The sequence below is a fragment of the Nothoprocta perdicaria genome, unplaced genomic scaffold, assembly GCF_003342845.1.
Source record: "Nothoprocta perdicaria isolate Ctin4 unplaced genomic scaffold, notPer1 scaffold_171, whole genome shotgun sequence".
Lineage (NCBI taxonomy): Eukaryota > Metazoa > Chordata > Aves > Tinamiformes > Tinamidae > Nothoprocta > Nothoprocta perdicaria.
The window spans coordinates 1-20988 of NW_020454883.1; the positions used below are offsets into that span (position 1 = coordinate 1).

Genomic DNA, 20988 nt, shown 5'->3' on the forward strand with positions numbered 1-20988 from the left:
TTTTTTTTTTTTTGAACATCTGTCTTTTGGAATATCTCTGAAATGATGGTTCTACTAGCTCCCTTCCACTTTCAGCTCAGTCCAAATATAAGTCCTGGAATCAAAGCAACTAAAATTCTGTCAGTGCATGAGAAGCTGCACACAGCATAATGGGAACTGTACTTAGAAATATTGTACTCACCTGATGCAAGATGTGTTCTGCTTTGAAGTAAGATTCTAATGTGTTGTGTATACCCTTCAAAGGAAAGCTGGTGCTAAAGGAAGTGGCTTTAGTGTGCTCTGAGCAGTAGCTCTTTATCTCTTTGTCAAGAGACAAGCAGAACAAACAAAAGATGGTTTTATTTCTTCTCTCTTCACATTTCAGCACATTACTTTGAAGGATCCATATGTTATTAAATACTTAGTCTGATGCAAAAAGATTTGAAATGTATTCCTCAACAAAAGTCTGTGATGTTTGTTCTTTCTTTAACTTTTTCTCTCCAGAATACCAGCCATTCTGCCTCAACCATGGCTGAGCCAAAGTCAGTGTGTGTTTCAGTGGATGAAGTGGTCTCAAACGGCACAGATAACCAAGATGTTCGACTGATGAATGGTCACTTAAAAAAGTTGGACAACGCTCTGACAGAAGCTCATCGCTTCTCCTACCTACCCCGCAGACCAGCTGTGAACATTGAATTTAAAGAACTGTCATACTCTATCCAGGAAGGGCCATGGTGGAGGAAGAAGGGTAAGTAAAATTTAACGTTTTAGCTAACATACAAATGTTATCATCTGCGCAGGTACATGGTCATGATAAGTGGAATGAGTCTGTTGTGGATGGCGAGTAAAGCTGGTAAAGGGAACATGTCTTCTCAGTTGCTGCTTGTGTGCATTCTTGTTACACCAGATAAACTCCTCAGAATATGAAAAAAAATAGTTCCTCTAAATGAAAAATAAACAACAAAGACTGAAAATAAGTAATGGATGAAGACAGCATGAGGAGCCTGTCCCAGGACTGGGTCAAAAACCAGTGGTATTTGTGTCTGCTCTGGAAGCAGAAGACAAGGCAACCTTTTCTCAGTTGTGTGAAGATTCCCACTGTCCCCCAACAGGCACGTGGTTGCTTCCTTGAGGCCTGGTTCAAGGCTATGGCCCGCTGCACTCAGAGAGATACTGTAGATGGATATATTGGCCGGGCCTGGTTGATACAGTAGTTTGTTTTTGCATCCCAGCTCTAAAATGTCTAAAGTAAACATAGCACTGTTGCGCAGCCAGATATATCTGTGTCCTGTGATCTTCCATCTGGGGTGATGGAGCATGCAGTATTTCAAAGGAGGGGATGGAGGTGGTAAAAAAAAATGTGGGATTTTTTTTGTTTGTTTGTTACTTTTGCATATATGTTTGCTATGTGTGTGCATGTGTCATGCTAGTTGTTTATTTGGAAGAAAAAACAGGTCGTTGTGTAAATTTCAGCTAGTGAAATGAAGCCTAAGAGAAAATATTGAACTCTTAAGGAGAACTTTGTGTATTAAAAGACATAATTGCTCTTCCTTGAGGAATTCTCCCTTAGTAATGTCAACTGGTATGATCGTGTGCTTTAGTTATTTTCTAAGAGATAAGACCCTGCCAACATGCTGCTTAGTGGAGCCATACTTAATGCCTGCACTCACCTTGAGCCTGTAAATCCAATGACTTTTAGATTCCAGTTGAGATTGTTCACAAAGTATGTTGCTGCTATCTGGAAATTCATCACAACACCAGGGCTTTTATAGTCTAGACTTGTATGGTATAATAACATTGGAGCTGCAACTGAAGATGGGCTACTATGTCTATGGTAGTCTATACGTATAGTTATTCGTTTGTTGAAGGGTACACAAGCTCAAGGTCTTAATGTTTTAGCATCAAAACTCTATGTGTGCATACTTGCTATCTTTTGATTATTTATTAAAAATTTTGTAGCTATGCTGTTTGTTAAAGAATATCTTGTTTTGGCAGCAACTTTCATACATTCAAAATTATTCTTTTATTATTGAAATAAACTCACATTTTGAAGTTTTCTTTTCTCCAAGAAATGGACCTGTGCCAGTGTCTGATGCAAGATTTAAAAACTTGCAGTTTTTGTTTGGATCTGTTTCTATCAGCCAAAAATGATCAAAGGATTCTAGACCCAAAACCTCTGTCTGTGCTTGTTGACATGTCTGTGAATATATTGACTCAAAAAAAAACCTGACAGAATGTCGTGCTGTTGAAAATGACCAGCTGTGGCATTTAGCTCTAGGGCATGACTGACTGTGGTCACTGCGGTGGGTTTTGAAAGATGAACTTTATTGGGACAGGGGAGTTATCTCCGAGCAGGAATTGATATTTTCTAATCCTCACCTGGTCTTGTACCATCTCCCTTTCCTTGAATTGCTGAGGACAGCCTCAGAGGCCAGTGAGGTGTCATCTGCCAGGAGGTCTTGATGCTCTTCTGTTAGCCAAGGGTCTAAAAAAGGGTCTTGGGGATTACAGTGAATGCCAAGCTGAATACAAGCCAAAATGTGGCTGTATGTGATTGCACATCAGTAAACTATATAATCTTCATTTGGATGTGGCCAGCAGATTAGAGAGAAGTTATTATCCTTCTCTACTCAACATTGGTGAGACCACGTCATGAATACTGTATGAAATTTTGGTCCCCCCAGTTCAACTAAGGTGATGTTAAACTGGAAAGAGTCTGGCAGAGAGTTAATAGGAAGCCTTTGAGGGAGGGATGATGACTTGTTGTGAGAGATGGACTTGTTTGTCTTAGTGAAGAGGAGGCTATGTGGTGATCTGATAGTGGCTTACAACTATTGAAAGAACAGTTATAAAGATAATGGAACCAAACTTTTCTCAGTAGGGCCAGCTCATATAACAAGAGCAAACCTCTTCATCAGGAAGGTGGTGTAGCTATTGAACAGGTAACCAGAGAAAGTGTGAATTCTCTGTCCTTTGATTTACAAGATTTGCCTGGGCAAAGGCACAGCTGACTTAGTCTAATGCTAGTCATCATTTTCCTTTGATGAGAAATGTTCCAAATGTCGGTGGCACTTCTTGGGGGTTTCCTATGTAAAAGGATCTCTTARCTGTCATGGTGTGAAGCATTTAAATTCACTTTTGAACAACAGACTTGCTCTTGAAGGTACCAACTCCAGTCTAGGAATTGCAATGGGTTCTTAAAAAAACAATTAAATGAAATATAACATAAATGCAATAAATGAAATGATGAAAGAAAAAGAAAAAAATGGAACATGTCTCTCAGTTCATATTCTTCTTTGATGCTGATTGTGGAATAATGCATAATGGATGCTGTTATGAGAAGGTGCTTTTTAAATAAATGCTGTTTCTATTCTGATACTGAGGTCAGAAAAATCTGCTATTTCTGTATCTTTTGCCATGGCTGTAATGAATTAGTTAAAACCTTTCAGTAAGTGCATGAAGGAATATAGTTTCTTCACTAACACAATTTGTGCCAACCTTTTGGAGAGGAACTCAAATAAACACCATCAGCAACAACAACAAAAAAGCCTACTCCTCTCAGTAAGCATGCTATTACAGAACAATGTTAAGGTTAAGTTCTAAATTAACAAAAGAAGGAATAATTAGTAATGCTGCCATTGTGTTCTGTACTTAGCCTTATTGTTCAAACGTGAAACTCGTATGGTATCTAACATCATTTAATTTTCATTAAAATCAGGAAGAATGTGAATTTGCATTTCTTGTCAACAACAAAGAAGCTAAATAAGCCATAGTAGTTTTTAAATAAGATTTTTTCATTCGTGTCTCAGCCTTAACATCTCTAATGTACCTATTAAAACTCACTTTCATCTTGAAGATAAGGGAGGTGAATTTCATTCTCACAATTATATGGTAAATGTTGCTTGCTACAAACAGCCTGTTCCACTCATTTTAATGAGGTTTTATCATATTCATGACAAAGACTGGTATGACTCTGGTCTTAATTCATTCATGGTTTAATTCCTCTTGAACCTGATGGTATTAAAAGGGAATGAATCTGGCAAGTGAGTCCTTGATAAGGCAAACTATCTTTGACCGATTCAGTAGGAATTTTTCTTCAGYATGGAAATTTGGAAAAGGCTACAGAAGTAAATTTTCAAGAGTCCAAATCACTTAGTCACTTTTGCCATAAAGGTTTTAGGCAATTTTTCATCTCATTCAGGTAGAATGAGCTATTTTTTTTTTTTTCCAATTTAAAAAAGTGACTTAGAAAGTGCTCTTGTGGGGGCAAGACTTCAGGAACCTCCAGCAGTGCATGTGTGCCTCAGGGTGCAAGTCCGGTCTTTGCTCAAGCATGTGCCAGTGGTCTCCTGCAGATCAGCAARATGCTAGATTGGCTTAAGCGAGCTCCAGGATTGCCTTTGAAGACAGAATGTGTTGTAAGATTAGGATGAACTAGAAGAGGCAGAAAAATGAAACTTTGCACCATGGTGAAGCACTGCAGCTTAATTTGAGAGCAGAAGTTCTCCTTCCTTTTAGGACCATGGAGCCAGCTGACTTAGAGAGGAAGAGAAAGAGCAGAGTCCTCTGTTAGATCAAGTACAGGTTCCCTAAGCAAGTAAAAACAGTATTCACAGAGCTTGAGAATGAATATTGTTTGATTCTATATGCACACCAAAGGCCTTTTATCTCTTTCTTTCTAGGTATCTTTGGCACAGCATAGGATCCAATGGCACTATAACTGTCCATTCCTATATAACTTAAGTGAGTCCATGAAGAAAGTGTTTTTTTAAAATGGCTTTCAGAACTCTTCAGCAACTTGGAGGGTTCTTTTATTCTAGTATATGTGTACGTGTGGTTTTCTAGTGTGTATGCACAGTTAATTAGGCAACATTTTAGTTGGAAAATTCTCCATTGTTAATTTGAGATCTGTAATGAGTCATTTGTACAGAGTTTGAATATAAGTTCTGGAAAGGTTTGATCTTTAGTAACCTCGCAGGGAGTTGGCCCCAGCCAGAAAGGATGTGACCCACTGCTCTGTGGAGGTGATTAGTAGCAATACTGAAATTCATGCTTAGCAGAAAATGTCATAATTGGATACTGATTTTGGAGTTGCTCTAATAGCTCAGACCCTGTGAAAACAGTGGAAGCACGAACAGAGAGGTCCTCACTTTTCTTTTTTTGGTTTTTTTTTTCTTTTTTTTTTCCCACAAGATGATTGCTTTGTGACTTGGAGATTGAGCACATTAAACAGCAGACGAAGCTTGCCTGGAAAGGAGAGGAATGAAGGACAGCGTTTTTGCTGCGTGGCCTTATAGGAAATGTTGGGGAGATGCAGAATCTTTGGCAGGTGGCATGACATTCTTGAAAAGCAGGAAGCGCCCGTCACCACCTGAGATAAGAGTGGTTTGGACAGGTAGCCACCTACATTTCGGATGCAAGGTTATGGTAATACTGATCTCTAAATAGGATGGAGGCATAACATGCTGTCAGGTCGTTCAGACAGCTTTAAACAAGCTGGGTTTTGCAGACTGGCTTTGATGGTCTGTAACAGATTCGTTCAGACACACGTGCTTGGACGCACTCGTTTCTCTGCACTGAGTTCCTCCTTCTTGGGCATGACTTCATTTCAGAGCTCCCACCCTCCTCGCAAGATCTGAGGACCCAAATGACAGGGAGAGAGGGAGCTGGGCAGGGGGGAGGGAAGGATTTGCCCTAAATTATTTGCTAATCCTTGCCAGCAGCGTCGGAAAAAGCCTGTCCTCATCCCCAGCAGGTGCACTGCGGTAGAGGTGCCGCATGCACGGGCTGCCTGGCTGCGGGTACTGGCGGTCAATGCACGGCAGTAACCTCGGCTCCGATGCTCCGGCTCCGGGGAGCCCGTCCTGGTTGGCTGCTCCCGGCGCTGTTGCTAAGATGAGAGGAAAAGATGTCGAACGGGAAGCGTTGAAACCCCCTCAGTGAGAGAGGATTTTTTTTTCCTTTTTTTTTTCTTTTTTTTTTTTTTTGCTTTTCCCCAACAGATGGAGTGTATTGTTTCTGTGCATTTTAGCCTGCTTTGTCTGAGAGTGTTTTCATTTTGGAGAGCAGAATGTATGCGAAGCAATATGCACACATGTTAGAAAGAAGGATTAAGCAAGCCAGGCTGAGTAAAATGAACTGTGACACCAGCAAAAGGTTTTGGATGAGCCATTTTATGGATTCTTTTTCAGCAACTTAAAATTTTAGTAGAATTGGTGAAAATGGCATATCATTTTTTAACATAAGAATTTCTACATTCACATTTCAAGCTTGATAACAGCTGTGCAGTTTTTCTTTTAACACTTCAARTGTCTCAAGGCGTAAATACACTGGAAAATCACTGTCACTGGAGTAAATTATGGCTGTATTAATTGTTATATAATGATAAATTATGTGATGCATAATGATTCCTAGCATTACCTTGCATGGGTTGTGCAAAACAGAGGTAGTCTCTGAGATTTTGTTCAGCCCCTGAATTTGATTCTTCAACTCTTTCTTCAGATGGGTATGAACTTAATTTTGAGGAGTAGTTCCATCTAAATAAGTAGGGTTTTTTTTTCATGTAGAATTAATAGTTCCTGTTTACTGCTTTTTTTTTTTTTTTTTTTTTTAGAAATGTGTGAGTTAGACTCAGTGAGACTTGGTCCCTGAGTCTCTGTGTGAGTAGAATATATATTCGTTCTTCCTGCTTTTCATGATATTGTATATTAAAATGAAGCAAGACCATGACCTGGCTGCATTTCCACTCTTGCCAATATTTTCATGCAATAAATTTTATAGCTGTTGTAAAAGCTCATGGCCAAGGAAGTTTTGGAGAGCAACCTGCTAGAGTATCTCGGAACTAACATGCTAGAGAAGTGGTGATGGCTGTGGAGGTGATGACTTGTTTGGAGCCCCAGGAATGTTCTCCGCTATTTCCAGCTCACGGTCAGCATGTTTTGAGGGCTGGCAGTAGCTCCCTATGTCTGAGGGAGCTCTCTGTATCCTAAATGGGATCTGATGAAATGCACTGGTCTCCTCTGCTCATCTGCACTCATTCCTCACTGGTCTCCTCTGCTCATCTGCACTCATTCCTTCCACGAGATGTTGAAATGGTAGGGATATAGTCACCGTCTTAAGCGGTGACACACAGCTGTTCTATGTGGGTAGTGGCAGGCCAAACCACTTGTTAGCATATAGGTTTACTTTTTTCATGTGATGGTATTTCCAAGTAGAACCTGCTCTAGAGTCTGAAGGTGAGTCCAAAGTCTGAAAGAAATTTAAGTCCGAGTCATTTTGTATTTGTAAGATTTCATTATAATAATGGTTTATCAGGATTCCCCTTAATCTCAATAAAAGGGAAGAAAAATCACCAAAGCAACCAAGAATAGAAGCTAACCTAAGAATAAAAATGCTTTCAGAGTCCATTTCTTGTTTGTGTTTTTAAATGTCATCTTGAAATATGCCTTAGGAAGTCCATGGGGTCTGAAATTACATGCTTACTAAGGTAGGGCTTTTGTTCTTAGGGAATTCGAGATTACACAGTTTAGTTGTATTCTCTAGGTGATTTTCTTTACACTTCCCTGTAGCATTGTTCTTCTAGCTAAACTGACTCACTTTGGGAAGACGGGCTTCTGAGAACATGGTTCTGCACAAAAGTAACAGACCCTGATTGGGTAAACCCAGCTGTGTAGTAATGTACAGCTGCACCCATAAAACTGAAGGATATATTTTTCTTCTGTTAGAAAACAGATTTCAAGGAGAATTCACATGATAGCTTGACACACTGGAGTGAACTGATTGAGATTAAAAATGAGAGCATTGAAAAATGAAGCATTGGTGGTCAATCTCAAAATGCCCTTAAGATTTAAGGCAAATTTTAAAGATTTCTGTCTTAAAACTGTTTCACAGTTTTCTGAAACAAAGTAGACTTTTACTGTTCCTACTGTTTCCTCACTAATTCTTAAATCATTTAGGAGTAAGGTGAGCAACGTATAGCCCAGTACAGGTCTCTTGAGTATCAGGGTGACTTTGCCCCATTCATTGACCACTGACTCCTGCTCTTTGTTTCTYGTTGCTTTATCTGCTTGCTTGTTTATGTGAGAACCTTCCTTCTTTCTTTGTGTTAGATTAATTTCTGTAGGAATTTYAATAAGAGACCTTGTTGAAACATACCCATGATTGTAATAACATCCATATAAGAGGAAAAATAAAATGCCTTTTTTTAAGTATTACTCCCCAAAGATAGCCCAACAGGAATAGTAAGAAGATGAGATGATAGTGGCTGTGATTGCCTGCATACTTTGCAGGCTTCCAGAGTTTGAACCTAAAAGTATGTGTTTCCCCTTAATACTGTAGGTGGGAGGAATGRCAAAAACATCAGTTCTTGCTTAGATTGTACTAAATGGGGAATTCAGTCTTCTAGGATAAAAATAACTTGCAAGAACATCTAAGATTAGCATCTAGGATTGGAAGAGATGTCCTCATCAAGCTGAGGGACAAGTTGTATCAGGTAGTTACATCGTTATCTTTTTCTTGGTTTGAAAGCCTAGATTGATTAGTAGATGGAAAAACTAAGTTCCCAAATCCCTGCAGATCATACTGGAAGAACTATGGAATGGAGGGATTATTGCACTTTTCAACCAATTCTTCAATATTTTAATTCCCAAAACACCATTTTAAATGAGATGGAAAAACTTCACAGTACCTGCACGGAAGGCAAGAAACTCTAATTATTTTCCGTAAATATTTAAATCACCATAATTTTCTACATTTAATTGTTTTTAGATATTTCATTTATTCCTGAACTTAATTTTCAGGAGGTATGTTGGAATATCCCATTGGTGATACAAATGCTTGAAAATGACCCCCTCGTGAATGCTTTAATGCAGATGGTTACATTTAATTTGGCCTTTGGATCCTTTCTGTCTTAGTAAAGAAGATTTTAGAATGAATATTTGATACAGAGTATGTTAGAGGTAGTAGAAAATACAGAAAGACTAGTGGTAGGTAATTACTTGTAAAATGAGGATAAAATAATTCCATCTAGAGAATGGCATGACTGAAATCTTATATTGCAGTATCTCTTTAGTCAAGACACAAGCACTGGATTATTATTCCAAGCACTGGAAGCAGTAGAATACCACTGGAATTTCCAGACTGGTATTTATTGTCACTGTCAGGTTTCTGTTTTCATTTACAGTTCCTTTAGACTTTGTTGATTGTAATGGCAGAAACAGATGCACTCTAAAGACTCCTAATTCTCTAGAGAGTTTAGTGATGCGGTAGTCCAAACCCTYGATGCAAAGAAGTATGTGGAATTACATAAGAGTCAAACGGAGTTAACTACTTGTTTGTTTGTTCGTTATTCATTACATGTCTGTTCCAAAGAAAAATAAATGGCAGAGACCTTGGCTTTACAAGATAATTTGCCATCTGCCTCTCATCTAATATCTACAGCCTACATCTTTTGTGTAAGATCATACTTCTTCCTGCTTTGGATGTTTAGAATAATAGCAAATGTTGTTTATAATTGGAGTACATCTGCTACATAGAGAAGAGAAAATGGAATAACCCAATAGCCAAGCTCCTAGATAAATGATACCTCTGCCTTGTCTCCAAAGACTATTTAAAAAAACTATTTGAGTGTCATCAAATTGAAAGCTGCAGGTGTCTGCCTGGGTTTGGGCACCTCACCTGCTGCCATCAGAGCAATCTGAGCATCAGAAAGGCAAGGAAAAGTGTGGAGGGGTGCTGATATGCATAACTGATCTGAGGAAATCTGATCATCTGAGTTTGGCTTTTGACCTTGAATCTTGCAGCATTATTTGAAGGAGAATTTATCCCAGAGGAATAAATTGACAGTAAGTAGATGTTAAACACACAGACAGCTGACTGCAGATCTTTCTGAAAACCAGTTGGGTCAGATTTCAACTTCTTTTTTCTTCTTCTTTTTTTTTTTTTTTTTTTTAATTAGAACTGTATGTTGTCCATGAGAAGTTTGCGAGAATTTCTAATCATAAAGATTTTAATGTAAGTTTATTACTGATAAATGTGGTGGGCTTCTGGCCTTTGGGGGACTCCTCCTGGCCCAGCCCYGTAGGTACTTGGCAACTATGGTTTTGTGTTTACAGATCCAGCTATCAACCAGCTATCAACCTCTACCTTTCCACACCTTTGGACCTTCCCTTAAACATCATGTGATAATTCTCCRTAATTCTTTATAATAAATATTTTCACAATTCCAAAATCCTGTTTGAAGCCCCTGCATGGCACAATAAATGCTGTTGCCCATCTGGTTTGCATGACTCTCTGGGAGCAGGGTTCCCATTGGCACATCTTGGCAGGTTTTCCTCCAAGGGCCCATCCATCTCCTTCAAGAGCCTCTGGAGTGGCTGGTTCATCAAGCACCGTTTGCCCCAATGAGGCTACTGTCAATTCCTCAAATTCTCAGATGGGTTTTTGTGTTCAGTGTGATTAGCTTTTAATCATGTAACCAAACAAAGACAGCTTTTTACCTGTTTGTCAAATTTCATTTTGCTAAATGTCCTGTTTAAAAATAGATGAAGTACTGTGCCTCGTCAATRACTTGTTGAAGTCAATGGAAAGTTTCCCCATGATTTAAATCATCATTGAATTGGAACTAACACCTGCACATTTTCACCCTGACATGTGAAGATTTCGGGCAAGTTGTGAATAACTGCAAACAGGGAATAGAGTTGCTGCCATTTGTAATGAGAATAAATCAGATTCCGCTGTCTTTAAGCCTGAATTATGACGATGGGTGTGAGTTGCTATATTAAAAATAGTCAGAAGAGTTTGACAAGCATTCCTGAAGAAGGCTGCCTATTTGATTTCCTGTCTGGGAAAGTAATGATGTAAAAACCTCAAGGAGAAGTATTTTACCTGAAGTAGTCACGAGTCCCTGAACTCTGAGATCATGGTAAGACTGTGTGTTTGGGGAGAGTGAGTGTGTCTTGTCCGGTAATACTGTAACACCTGGGGCCACTGAATAAATGTGAAACTCCATGATATGTGTAATACCACTTACTATACTTACTTCCACAAAGTATACTTTATACTTAGTATAAGTATACTTACTTAAGTATACTTAGTGTAAGTATACTTACTTCCACTTTATCTTCCACAAAGAAGAGTAAGTATTAGGCTTCTGAATCTCATGTATTCTAAATACTCTGCATGTACATTATAAAAATTAAAAAAATAAAGACAGCATTCTCATATAGGACAAGGGTGCAGCATTGTACTGCTCTGTGTTTGTTTCATATTGACAAGTGTTAAATAAATAAGGAAATAAACCTCCTGAGCAAAGTGAACTAGGACAATAAGTGGTGTATATCCTGCAGTAAATAAAAATAATTTGGGAGACAACCTGAGATTTTGCCCATAATATATGCTTTTAAAAGTACAAGGCCAGAYGAATTTTGTAATCATATCAGTGGCATATTAGAGTTTATCCAAATAATAGCTACTTGATAATATGCCAGGAGTTTTGACTTATGGTAGAGCATTTGGACCAAATTCACCATGATGTAAAATCACTGAAATATATAAAGCTTGCTCGGGGAAGAATATGGCCTACCATCTAAGGGATACTTCACTTTTAAATGCAGTATAATACTTAAAATGCATTTTGAGAGTATAGAAGCTAGTGTCTTTTGTGCTAAATATAGAAACATTATCTGTTGAGTGAAAAACAATACAGCCTTAGGATCAGACTTTTGGGTCAAAGTTTGGACTACCATGGCAGTGATAAAGCAAAGTCTGTCTCTTTTGCCCGCCCTCCTACAGCCCACAGATTTAACCTAACCAAACTTGTCCTGATTTGAGTTCCAGCTCCTGTCCAGATGGTAAGTATTACAAATGCAGCAGTGATGTATATGGTGGAAATGTGCCTATAGACAACATGTCACATAGGCATTTCTCAGGGCATTGTACAGATCCCCCATTTCAGCGTGAAGACAGTAACCTGTTGGCTTCTTATGAAGACTTCTAAAGTCTTCTTCTATTGTTCTGTGAGCATACTGTATATGTATTATCTTTATTTTTATATGTGCAATRTACATTAATGTTCTGTGTGATGTATAAATAGGTCTAGATTTGTCCAACGTATTTGTATGAATACCTGTAAATGTGAGGGTGTATGTATATGTATACATTTTTACTGTGTTTATATATATATGCATCTACACCATTAAATTATATACAAAAGCGAGCTATAACAAGTATTTTGAAGGTAACGTACTTACAGAAGTGAAAATATGATATAATTATAGAAAAGAAGTAATAACCTGATTTTTTTAAATGAAAAGAATATTGGTTACTTAGAAGTGCTTCAAGTCTGCTGCTACTAGACTAACAGCATAATAAGCTAAAATAGCAGGAAAAATAACTGCAAAAAAAATGGGAGCTTTTCTATCTGCCTGAGTGCTATTGGCATAAAGAATGATTTAAAGAAAAGACATTTTGCTGATGCTTTTCAACAGGAACCTATTGCATTATGTAAGTTGAGTAATTTTCTTTTCYCAGTTATGTCTCTTGCAATCAGATTGCTTTTATTTGTTTGTTCCTGCTTTCTTGAGAAGTTATAGGGGAGAATGGTTATAGTCCTTGTGTATGTGAATGATGGGTCCAATTCRTACATGTCTAGACAACTTTGCCTTTCTGTTTGCAGCAGAATATTGTTCTTCCCTGCAGAAGCACATGTTCGCAGCATTGTTTTCTGAATTCCTTTTATTAATCCAAGTGGGATCGCACTTCACTTTCCTGCTGGGTGTAAAGGAGATGGCTCCATCCTAGATAACTGTGTTCTGCTTCTCTTTATTTGAGTGATGATTTGCCAATGACAGAGAACTGTAGGAAGCTGTGTATTGGGGGACAAATGGAAAATGCTGTGGTTTAATATTAACTAATGTGAACATACACTTCAGTTTGCAAAAGTCACAGAAAGAGCAGAGCAAAGAATGAGGATCTAATGGCTGATTTYTCTAGCTGATTTTCTTGAGGATTAGAAACATCCCTTGCCTGCACTAGAGAGGGTGGTGACAGAACTGATAGTGCCTGGGTCAGCACCTGAGGTCTGCAAATGAAGGCGCTTTCCAGCAATAGCTCGGCAGAGAATGGGTGTTCCCATGCAGTTGTGATCTTCTTCTCCAAGCTTCTCAAATGTGGGGAAGAGAAAGGCCTGATGAAGATAGTGTCTGGTGGTAGTTTGGTTTTGGAGGATCCACTCTGCATACATCAGACAACTGGCAGAGCTTCTTCATAGACATAAAGGGAATGGGACAGAGATGGTGAGAGCTGCATGGCTGTCGTTGTCCTCTGTGCTAGTCACACTAGCAGTGGGGCAGTAATACACCCCATAATTTGTGTGAATTGACCAGTGCATTTTAAAAGATTGTCTGTGTGTCCCTGCGCCCTTCCTTTCCAGCTCCCCTCATCATCTGCATCTGTGGCTGTTCTRTGCAGGTGCTGATACCGAAGCACTCAGGAAGAAGTGAGTCCAAATGTTTCCAGGGTGTTTACAACCATATACAGGGAAAGGAGATTGAAGATCAAGTCAAGATTAACCTCTCCTTTTGAATCGAGTATCATTATCTAATTAGATCAGAAGCAAAGCCCTGCAGCTTAGTCAGTATTAGAGCGTAGGCACCAATTTCAGGAGGAAGCCTTTGAGAAGAGCAATCTTCACCCATCCACCTACACCATTTTCTTTACAGCTTTGTAAGAGTGACAAATATAAATCTGCTCAGAGTCAGTTGCGTCTTCTCCTTGGGCATCGCCTTTAAAAGACTTCTGCCCCCTGAACCACTAATCTTGGATGACCCCCATGTGGGACCTAGGCTGGTGGTTCAGCAGCAAAACTACTGCTGATTAATGGATCAGTCCCTCAGGAGAAAATCTGTGGGTTTCATAGTGCCCATGCTATATTTCTGTCAGGTACCAGGGGCTTTTAGCAGGGATGTGGGGCCACAATGCAGATGGGTTGGAGGGAGGAGGAACATGAGGGAGACTGGAGTTCTTCCTAATTGCCTGGACCATTCCTTGGCCTGCACAAGGAGTCTGTCATCCAGCAGTTGGCTTTGCCTTGTTGCAGAGCATGCCCAAATGGTTCAAGTACCATAGCTGGTGCTCTTGCTACACAAATCACAGGTCCCTTTTTCAGGGTCTGTATATGTTGGTACTCATGCCAGAGCCTCCCTGGAACAGCATGTTTTGTGTGGTCACTCAGATCGTGAGTCCATGTATCTGACCAAGGCGTGTGGAAGCTACTGTGTTAAAAAAAAAAAAAATTCTGAAAACACCAAAGAACTTCTACAGATGTTGCAAATATGTAAGTGGAAATTCATCTGTTAGGGACAAATAGAAGTTAAAAGTACTGTGTTGGATTTTGCTCAGATTTTCATTGGAAATCAAGTGGTGACTCAGTTTTAACATGCACATACAGAAATTTTAAAAAGTAGCAATATTTTCAAAATGTTTTGATCTGATGACAGGACTGTGTTCTGTGCTTGGGCCATTTTCCAAATTGTTGCAGCCTCTGTTCTGTCATCGTAATGACATCTCACTTACTGGCAAACAGAAAAAAACAAGAACAAAAACCATAAGTGGTGTATTTACCACTTACACAAAATGATCAGAACCATTTATCTAGCATTGAAATTAAGTCTAACAATATTCGAGCTTGCTTATTTTTCCATTTGCACACAGTTGACATTCCTTTCACCTTCATTTCTTCTGTGTGTACAAYTGTTAATAGGTAGTATGGAAATAAATCACAGAAGAAAGTATCCTAAATATAGGAAAAGAAGCCATATAAAAGTCATGCAGTAAGAGAAGAGAGAAATCTCAAGAGATACATCAAGCTTTGTTTTCTGGTAATGTATGCAATTCACATCATTGTCACTTCAGTTGGGCAGAAAAAAAATGGAAACATGTCTAGATTTGGTCTACAGGGACATTCAATTAGAAGAGTACAAGAAAGCCAACACTGTTTATGTGAACCTGTCTTACTACTGACGAACACCCGTCTTCAGGCTGTTGATGTAACTGATTTCTGTTGATAGGCTTTTGATTTGTAGAGGAAGCATCTTCTTTCACTATCAGATTTTGGGTCGGCCAATATCCAAGGTAAGATTGTCTGTAGCTTACTCCTTTCCTGTTCACTGAATAACTGGATAACTGGGTTGAGAGAAGGACAAAAAGAATCAAAAGAAATTATGGGTGCTCCTGGGGAGTCAATATAAAGTATGAATAAAAGGACTGTTGACACAGAGGGTCTTCTGATAAGCCAATAATGGATGTACATTAGGAAATTTTCTTTTCCTAATGTACATTTCTCTTTTTTTTTTTTTTTGTTTTTTTTTGTTTTAAGGTAGAAATATATTGTTCCTTGTAATTTTTTTCTGGTTCTGTAATTTTTTACATTTGTCAAGTCCTGGCTTTTTAATTAGCAAGACAGAAAATCCAGTCTATCTGCTGACCAGCAAATTGGAATAATTTAGGAGACTCGAGTTGAGTTCTTAATCTGACTCAAGGACTTAGACTTGGATCACCTCTGTATCAGTGTCCAGATCAGTGGCTTCTGGAGTGATATGCTATTGATTTGTCAAAAAAAAAAAAAAAAAAAAAAGTGGAAAAAAAAGGTCCTTCACCAGAATTCAAGGCCGATTTTTTTTTTCTCTGATGCGGAATAAAAAGAAAATGGACACTGGAAATGGAAATCATGTTTCTGTGAAAGGAGTTCTTTCTTTCTGACTTGCCAAAATGACTTGCCAAAATGACTCTGATTATTTTGCAGATAATTTAGAAAAGCCCATTTTCCAAAATGACTAACAAATCTGATGCCTCATTTCACATACCCTGTAATTGGGCTTTAAAGTTCATTGGCCTGTTTTGGGTTTCTTTTTTAGCTTCAAATAATTGTATGTGTACATTAGAATTAGTATGCTAAGGAAAAAGTAATCAGTTTGATGATATTTATATTACAATCTGAGTGTGTTTGTCAAACTATTGATTATTGTTAAACTATTAACTATTTCTATTTCACCTGTGAAATGTGCCCCCTGCCCCTCCTCCTGCCTTACCCCCCAAAAGTCCTCTTGAAAACTCCCAACTTTACATAGAATATATTGGAATATATTACTGCTAAAATATTTAACTACTAAGTGTATATGGTTAGCAGCGAGAGCCAAGCTTTGTGTAAGCTACCCTATAAGCTCTAGCTAGTCCATAATATAAAATGTAGGTCGGCTGCAGCTTTTTAAAACAGATGGAAATTTAGTAGTTTATGGTAGGTCAGTACATGTTAGTCCCCACAAGGCTGGCAACCTCTGCAGTTCTGAATTGCAGAAAACACAGAAATCGGTCTCCTAAAAGCTGCTTATTCTAACTCATTTTCATTCCAGAAGCACCAGCGCACTGTGCAGTTGGGTTTTGTTTGTAACATATTAAGCACTGACATGCTTGAGAAGATGATAATTAGTTCAGTGGTGTTTAGAGAATTTTACATTTAGTTTGCTAACAATGAAAAGTATTTTAATTTAGGCAACTTCATTAGTGTAAATATACAAGAAGAAACACTGTTCTAAATTAAATGCAAGAAGTGGAGGTAATTCAGAGTTTATTTCCACATGTATTTMAGGTTTTTCTTTATTTTTATATTCAGGATCATAGATGCTATTGGCCATTAGATTAGAACTAGAATGAAATGAAGRTATTGCCCCGTGTTTCTGTTTCATTAAATTGTTGAAGTGAAATGGGGAAAATCAGCATGGCAAGTTCTGAAAACAAGGCCTTCCCAGAATGTATGCCCCTTGCATGCATGTGCCTGGCATTGGGACATCCTACTGAAGCTTCTGCAGTCTCAGAGGTTCTCCTGAATGTCACTCCCCATTTCGCCCATTCAGCTCCCCCAGGTTTGAGGACAGCTGTTGAAATTCCATTCAGCACCTCTGCCCAGAGTGGCCCTGTAAGAAAGCTGTAATACCTGAGTTTCAAATTTACACTCTAAAACACCTCTGAGTGTGTGGCAAAGGATATTCCAAGCCCTAGGCATTCTCTGATCTGTTTGTGGAACATGGAATAGGGGCGAGAGCAGTGGAAATGCGAAGAGGTGGAAATGCTTCTCGAAATTTGCAATGCAAATCTGTTTGATATGGTTTGAGAGGGAGGCAGGATAAAAACATGCAGGGGCTGTTTAGAAGGTTGGGTGGCCRAGCTGTTAGGCAGTTGCCTGCTCTTCAGAGAAGGCTCTTGAAAAAAACTGTCATCACCATTGACGTTGGGAAAGATTGCTGTGAAAAACTGTTTTTTGTTAGGAGTCAAATATAATGTTTTGTATTATTGAAACTGGCTTGTGAACTGTGAAATGTTGCAAAGGTCAAAATGCTGTGGTATCTTGTAAAATGCAAAAACTAGGACTCTAACATTTGTCAAAATCCAAGAAATGTGGCTTGCCATGTCTGTAAGGAAGTAGGAAAAAAAATTACTGTGGGAGCATATACGTGACCTCAAAAGACAGCCATTTTTTCTTTCAAATAGTCTTGGTAGGATTTTTCTTACGCAGTTTACAGGAGCTATTTCATCACATTGCAATTTAAAGCTGATATTCTGATAAAGCTGTACCCACAGGTATTATGAAAAGCCTTTTTCACACACCAAGCTCTTCGGCCTATTGCCATCACTCCCAGCTTGGGGAAAAGTGATGCCACCTAACTTCCCCAGCTCTTTTACTTTCATATTTTTCCCCTTTCTGCATCCCTTCTTTGTCTATGCATGTGAGTAGGGAGAGCTTGGAAAGGGTAAAGGAGAGAGCAAAAGGAGAGAGCAAAAAGAAAAAAGAAAAGTGATCACTCTGGACGTCATCACAGAAGATGGTGATGACGTGGTCAAAGTGGTCTTCCCTAAGGTAGGAAGGGTTTCTGACTGCCTATACACAGTAACCCRGCTGCATCCATTTTAAAAATGAAGGCAAGAGGGTCAATTCAGTCCATAACAGCTGCTGGACTATTTTAGAATGTGTCCTACTTGATTTTTTTTTCAAAACAGAAGGGATAGTGGAGAACCTCTTGGTTTTATCAGCTTGTAAGGCTGTGAATAATACTGTTTGTACTTGGAGGTATAAAGGTGCTGCAATTATGAGGAAATTGCCTTCTGCCTGATTGGTATACATAAACAGCTTTCATTTCTAAATGTATGTATGAGGCTCGTGACTTTACTTTGTCATTCAAGGCAATGTGTCAGCCTTTCATTTCAAACTCTATTGGCTCTTCTTCTGTCAGGAAAGACCTTTCTTGAACTTTTAAGCAACAGAAACAAAGGCAATAAAAAAAGCCACCAAAAAAGCAATTATCAAACAGGGATTGGGCTATGGATATTGCTTTGAAAAGACATTTCCAATAGATTCCTAAGAAAGACAAAGTTCTGCGTCATTCATCATGTATTTTTTTTTCTTCCTTGTGTTTTTCCTAAGTGTTGAAGATAAATTAGGGAAGCTATTTCCTTTGCAGAAAACGTGCAAACTATGCCCCAGATCTCCAAGTGCTTCAGCATGTAAATACTGCTTTTGAAGCCGTCAGGTCTAGTTGAGAGTACAGACTTATTTGCATTCGTGTTTGAAGGTTACTTTCGTTCATTGACCCATTTAATTGTCAATCCCTATCCTCAGTTACGGGCATATGGCTTCATGTGCATGCGTATGAAAGACAACTGGCTTTAGCTYTCTCAGGCAGAAACATTCAACAAAGACATAGGCAAGAGCTGAGTCTTCCTGTGGCCAAATCTGMTTAAAATTAACAGACGAGACCCCCACGAAATTGTAATCATCCTATAGAGCTTAGCAGAAGGCTCTACTATTGCTATAGAGCGGCCTAAGGGAACCTATACAAAACCAACGTGATTCTCTGAGTTTGCCCGATGTCTGCAGAGCTGGGTTGCCTGCTGTGTTCATCACTGAACCTCTGCTGGTTCTAACCCTTCTTGCTCTTTGTGAGTGATTAAAAGGCCCTTCTTATGTCCTTGGAAACACAATGTAGGAAGAGAAATAAGGAAGGTGTTGCCTTATTCTGGTCCTTGTACAAGTGGATAGGTTGACGTTCAGTCTCTGAAAACAAGGGATGGCTCAGAGCAGCTGTTTTAATGGGTTTAATTCAGTCAATATTTCTTCTTTGGTTTTTTTTTGGATCAAAGAAGGTGTCTAGCTGTTACTTGGGCCTCTTATCACATCAGGTTGCAGTGATGGATTACTTAAATACTCTGGCTTTGCTACTCATAGCCCTCCCCCCCCCAAAAAAAAAAAAAAAAAAAAGATTAGATTTAAAGGAACTGGCTCAAAATACACTCATCTTGCAGCACTGTGGGGAGGTGTAATTGATAGTCGTCAATGCAGTGAGGCCTGCACATCACACTGCTGATCTCCTTTCTTTTCCACTGTCTTGATGGAGGAATGGGGTGATTCAGGAAGGTCTAAACTTTGTGACCATCTCCAGGCAGTTCAGTTTCATGTTATTTGACAGTCCAGTTCTATGTACATAAAAATCACCTACTTGCTCTTTGTACAAACCTCATGGAGAAACTGTCCAGTCAGGAGATGTGACAGAGCTAGAAAAGGTGGGTGAGGTTGCACAGTCCATTAAACCTTGAAACTCCACATTATGGGGTTGCAGAGCTTGCTGCCTAACAGGCTGTCATATCTGATTAAAGACAAAAGGGATTCAGATACTAAAATAATTCAATGAGCAGCTTGCATAATAGAGAGAGAGCATGGTGCACACAATCCTTATTTTGAAGTGTCAAAGGAATGAAAACTTTACTTAATTGGGGCATTTCCTATTTGAATCCACAGTGTAGACCATTGGATCCATGTCTTGCATAAGTTTAATATCTAGCCCAGGAGTCTGAAAGAATAATAAAATCAGAGGTTTTTTTCCCGGTTTCTTTATATTCTGCAGTTTAGTTTTAAGATTACTTGTGGTTAGAGCTCAGTTCCTCATCTAGAGTCTCCTCATTGATGTATTCTTTTTTATTTTACAATATCGCATACAGTAGGTAGAGTGCATAGGGTTTGGTGGATTAGGCTTTTCACTTTTGAAAGAGAAATCAAAAATTGCTTTAAAAGTATATTCTCAAATATTTAGCCTTTAATTAAGATCTGACCTTCCAAAGCTTATCTCTGGTTAAGTTTCAGCCATGTACCAATGATGTATTGACGAGCTGATCAATAACCTGAGGCAACTATTCATAGAGATGTTCACAGTTACCAGAACGAGAAATAAGTGCTGAAGGCTAATGGTGAAGTGGAAACACAATGTCTGGTATGACTGTACATTAAGAATGATGGCAGGATACTCTCCTTATTGTTGTTTGTAGGAAGCATCTCAAACATGTGAAGTGCCAATCCAATCTTAAAGATTTTGTGTGATTTGTGTGCTTAATTACTGCCATTGTGCAAGCTGATGAGGGATCATAAAATTGGAGTCATTATAGTTGGAAAAGACCTTCAAGATCATTAAGTCCAACCATAAAATCATCACCACAATGCCTCATCTACACATCCCTAAGTGCCTAATGTACACATTTCTTGAACAGTCAGAGATGGTGGCTCCATCACTTCCCTGCCATAGTCAAACTGATAAAAAATGAAGTCTTGCTATACATTTCTTTGTCACTGACATAGAAACCAGCCATCAAATTGTTGATGAGGGATGAGATTTGTTACAGCATGTAGAAATTCGGTGTCTAGTCTAAGCTTGTTGTCCTAAGCTCCCTCTATAGTTAACAGAAAGATGCACATCCAGAGAGTTAGGTATCCCATCCCAAAATAGAAATTTAAAAGAAATAGAATTAATTACCTTCAATTACCTGCTAAGTGCTCCACACAGAGAGGATGTTTATTGGGTTGTTTGTTTGGTTGGTTGGTTTTGTTTTTTGTGGGTTTTTTTTTTTTTTTTGGTCAAATATGAAGGATAAATTGTATTTTTAGGTTGAATGGAACGGATTCTTAGTTTTCAG

General features: G+C 38.7%; 1 protein-coding gene across 1 annotated transcript in view; it reads left to right on the plus strand.

The window, feature by feature from the left end:
* Nucleotides 1-492: 492 nt before the first annotated feature.
* Nucleotides 493-20988, plus strand: part of ABCG1 (ATP binding cassette subfamily G member 1) — a 43883-nt gene continuing 23387 nt past the window's right edge. The window contains exon 1 of the mRNA XM_026036176.1: nucleotides 493-727. Within this exon, the coding sequence (XP_025891961.1) occupies nucleotides 508-727 (220 nt within the window). The 5' untranslated portion in view covers nucleotides 493-507. The remainder of the gene's footprint in view (nucleotides 728-20988) is intronic.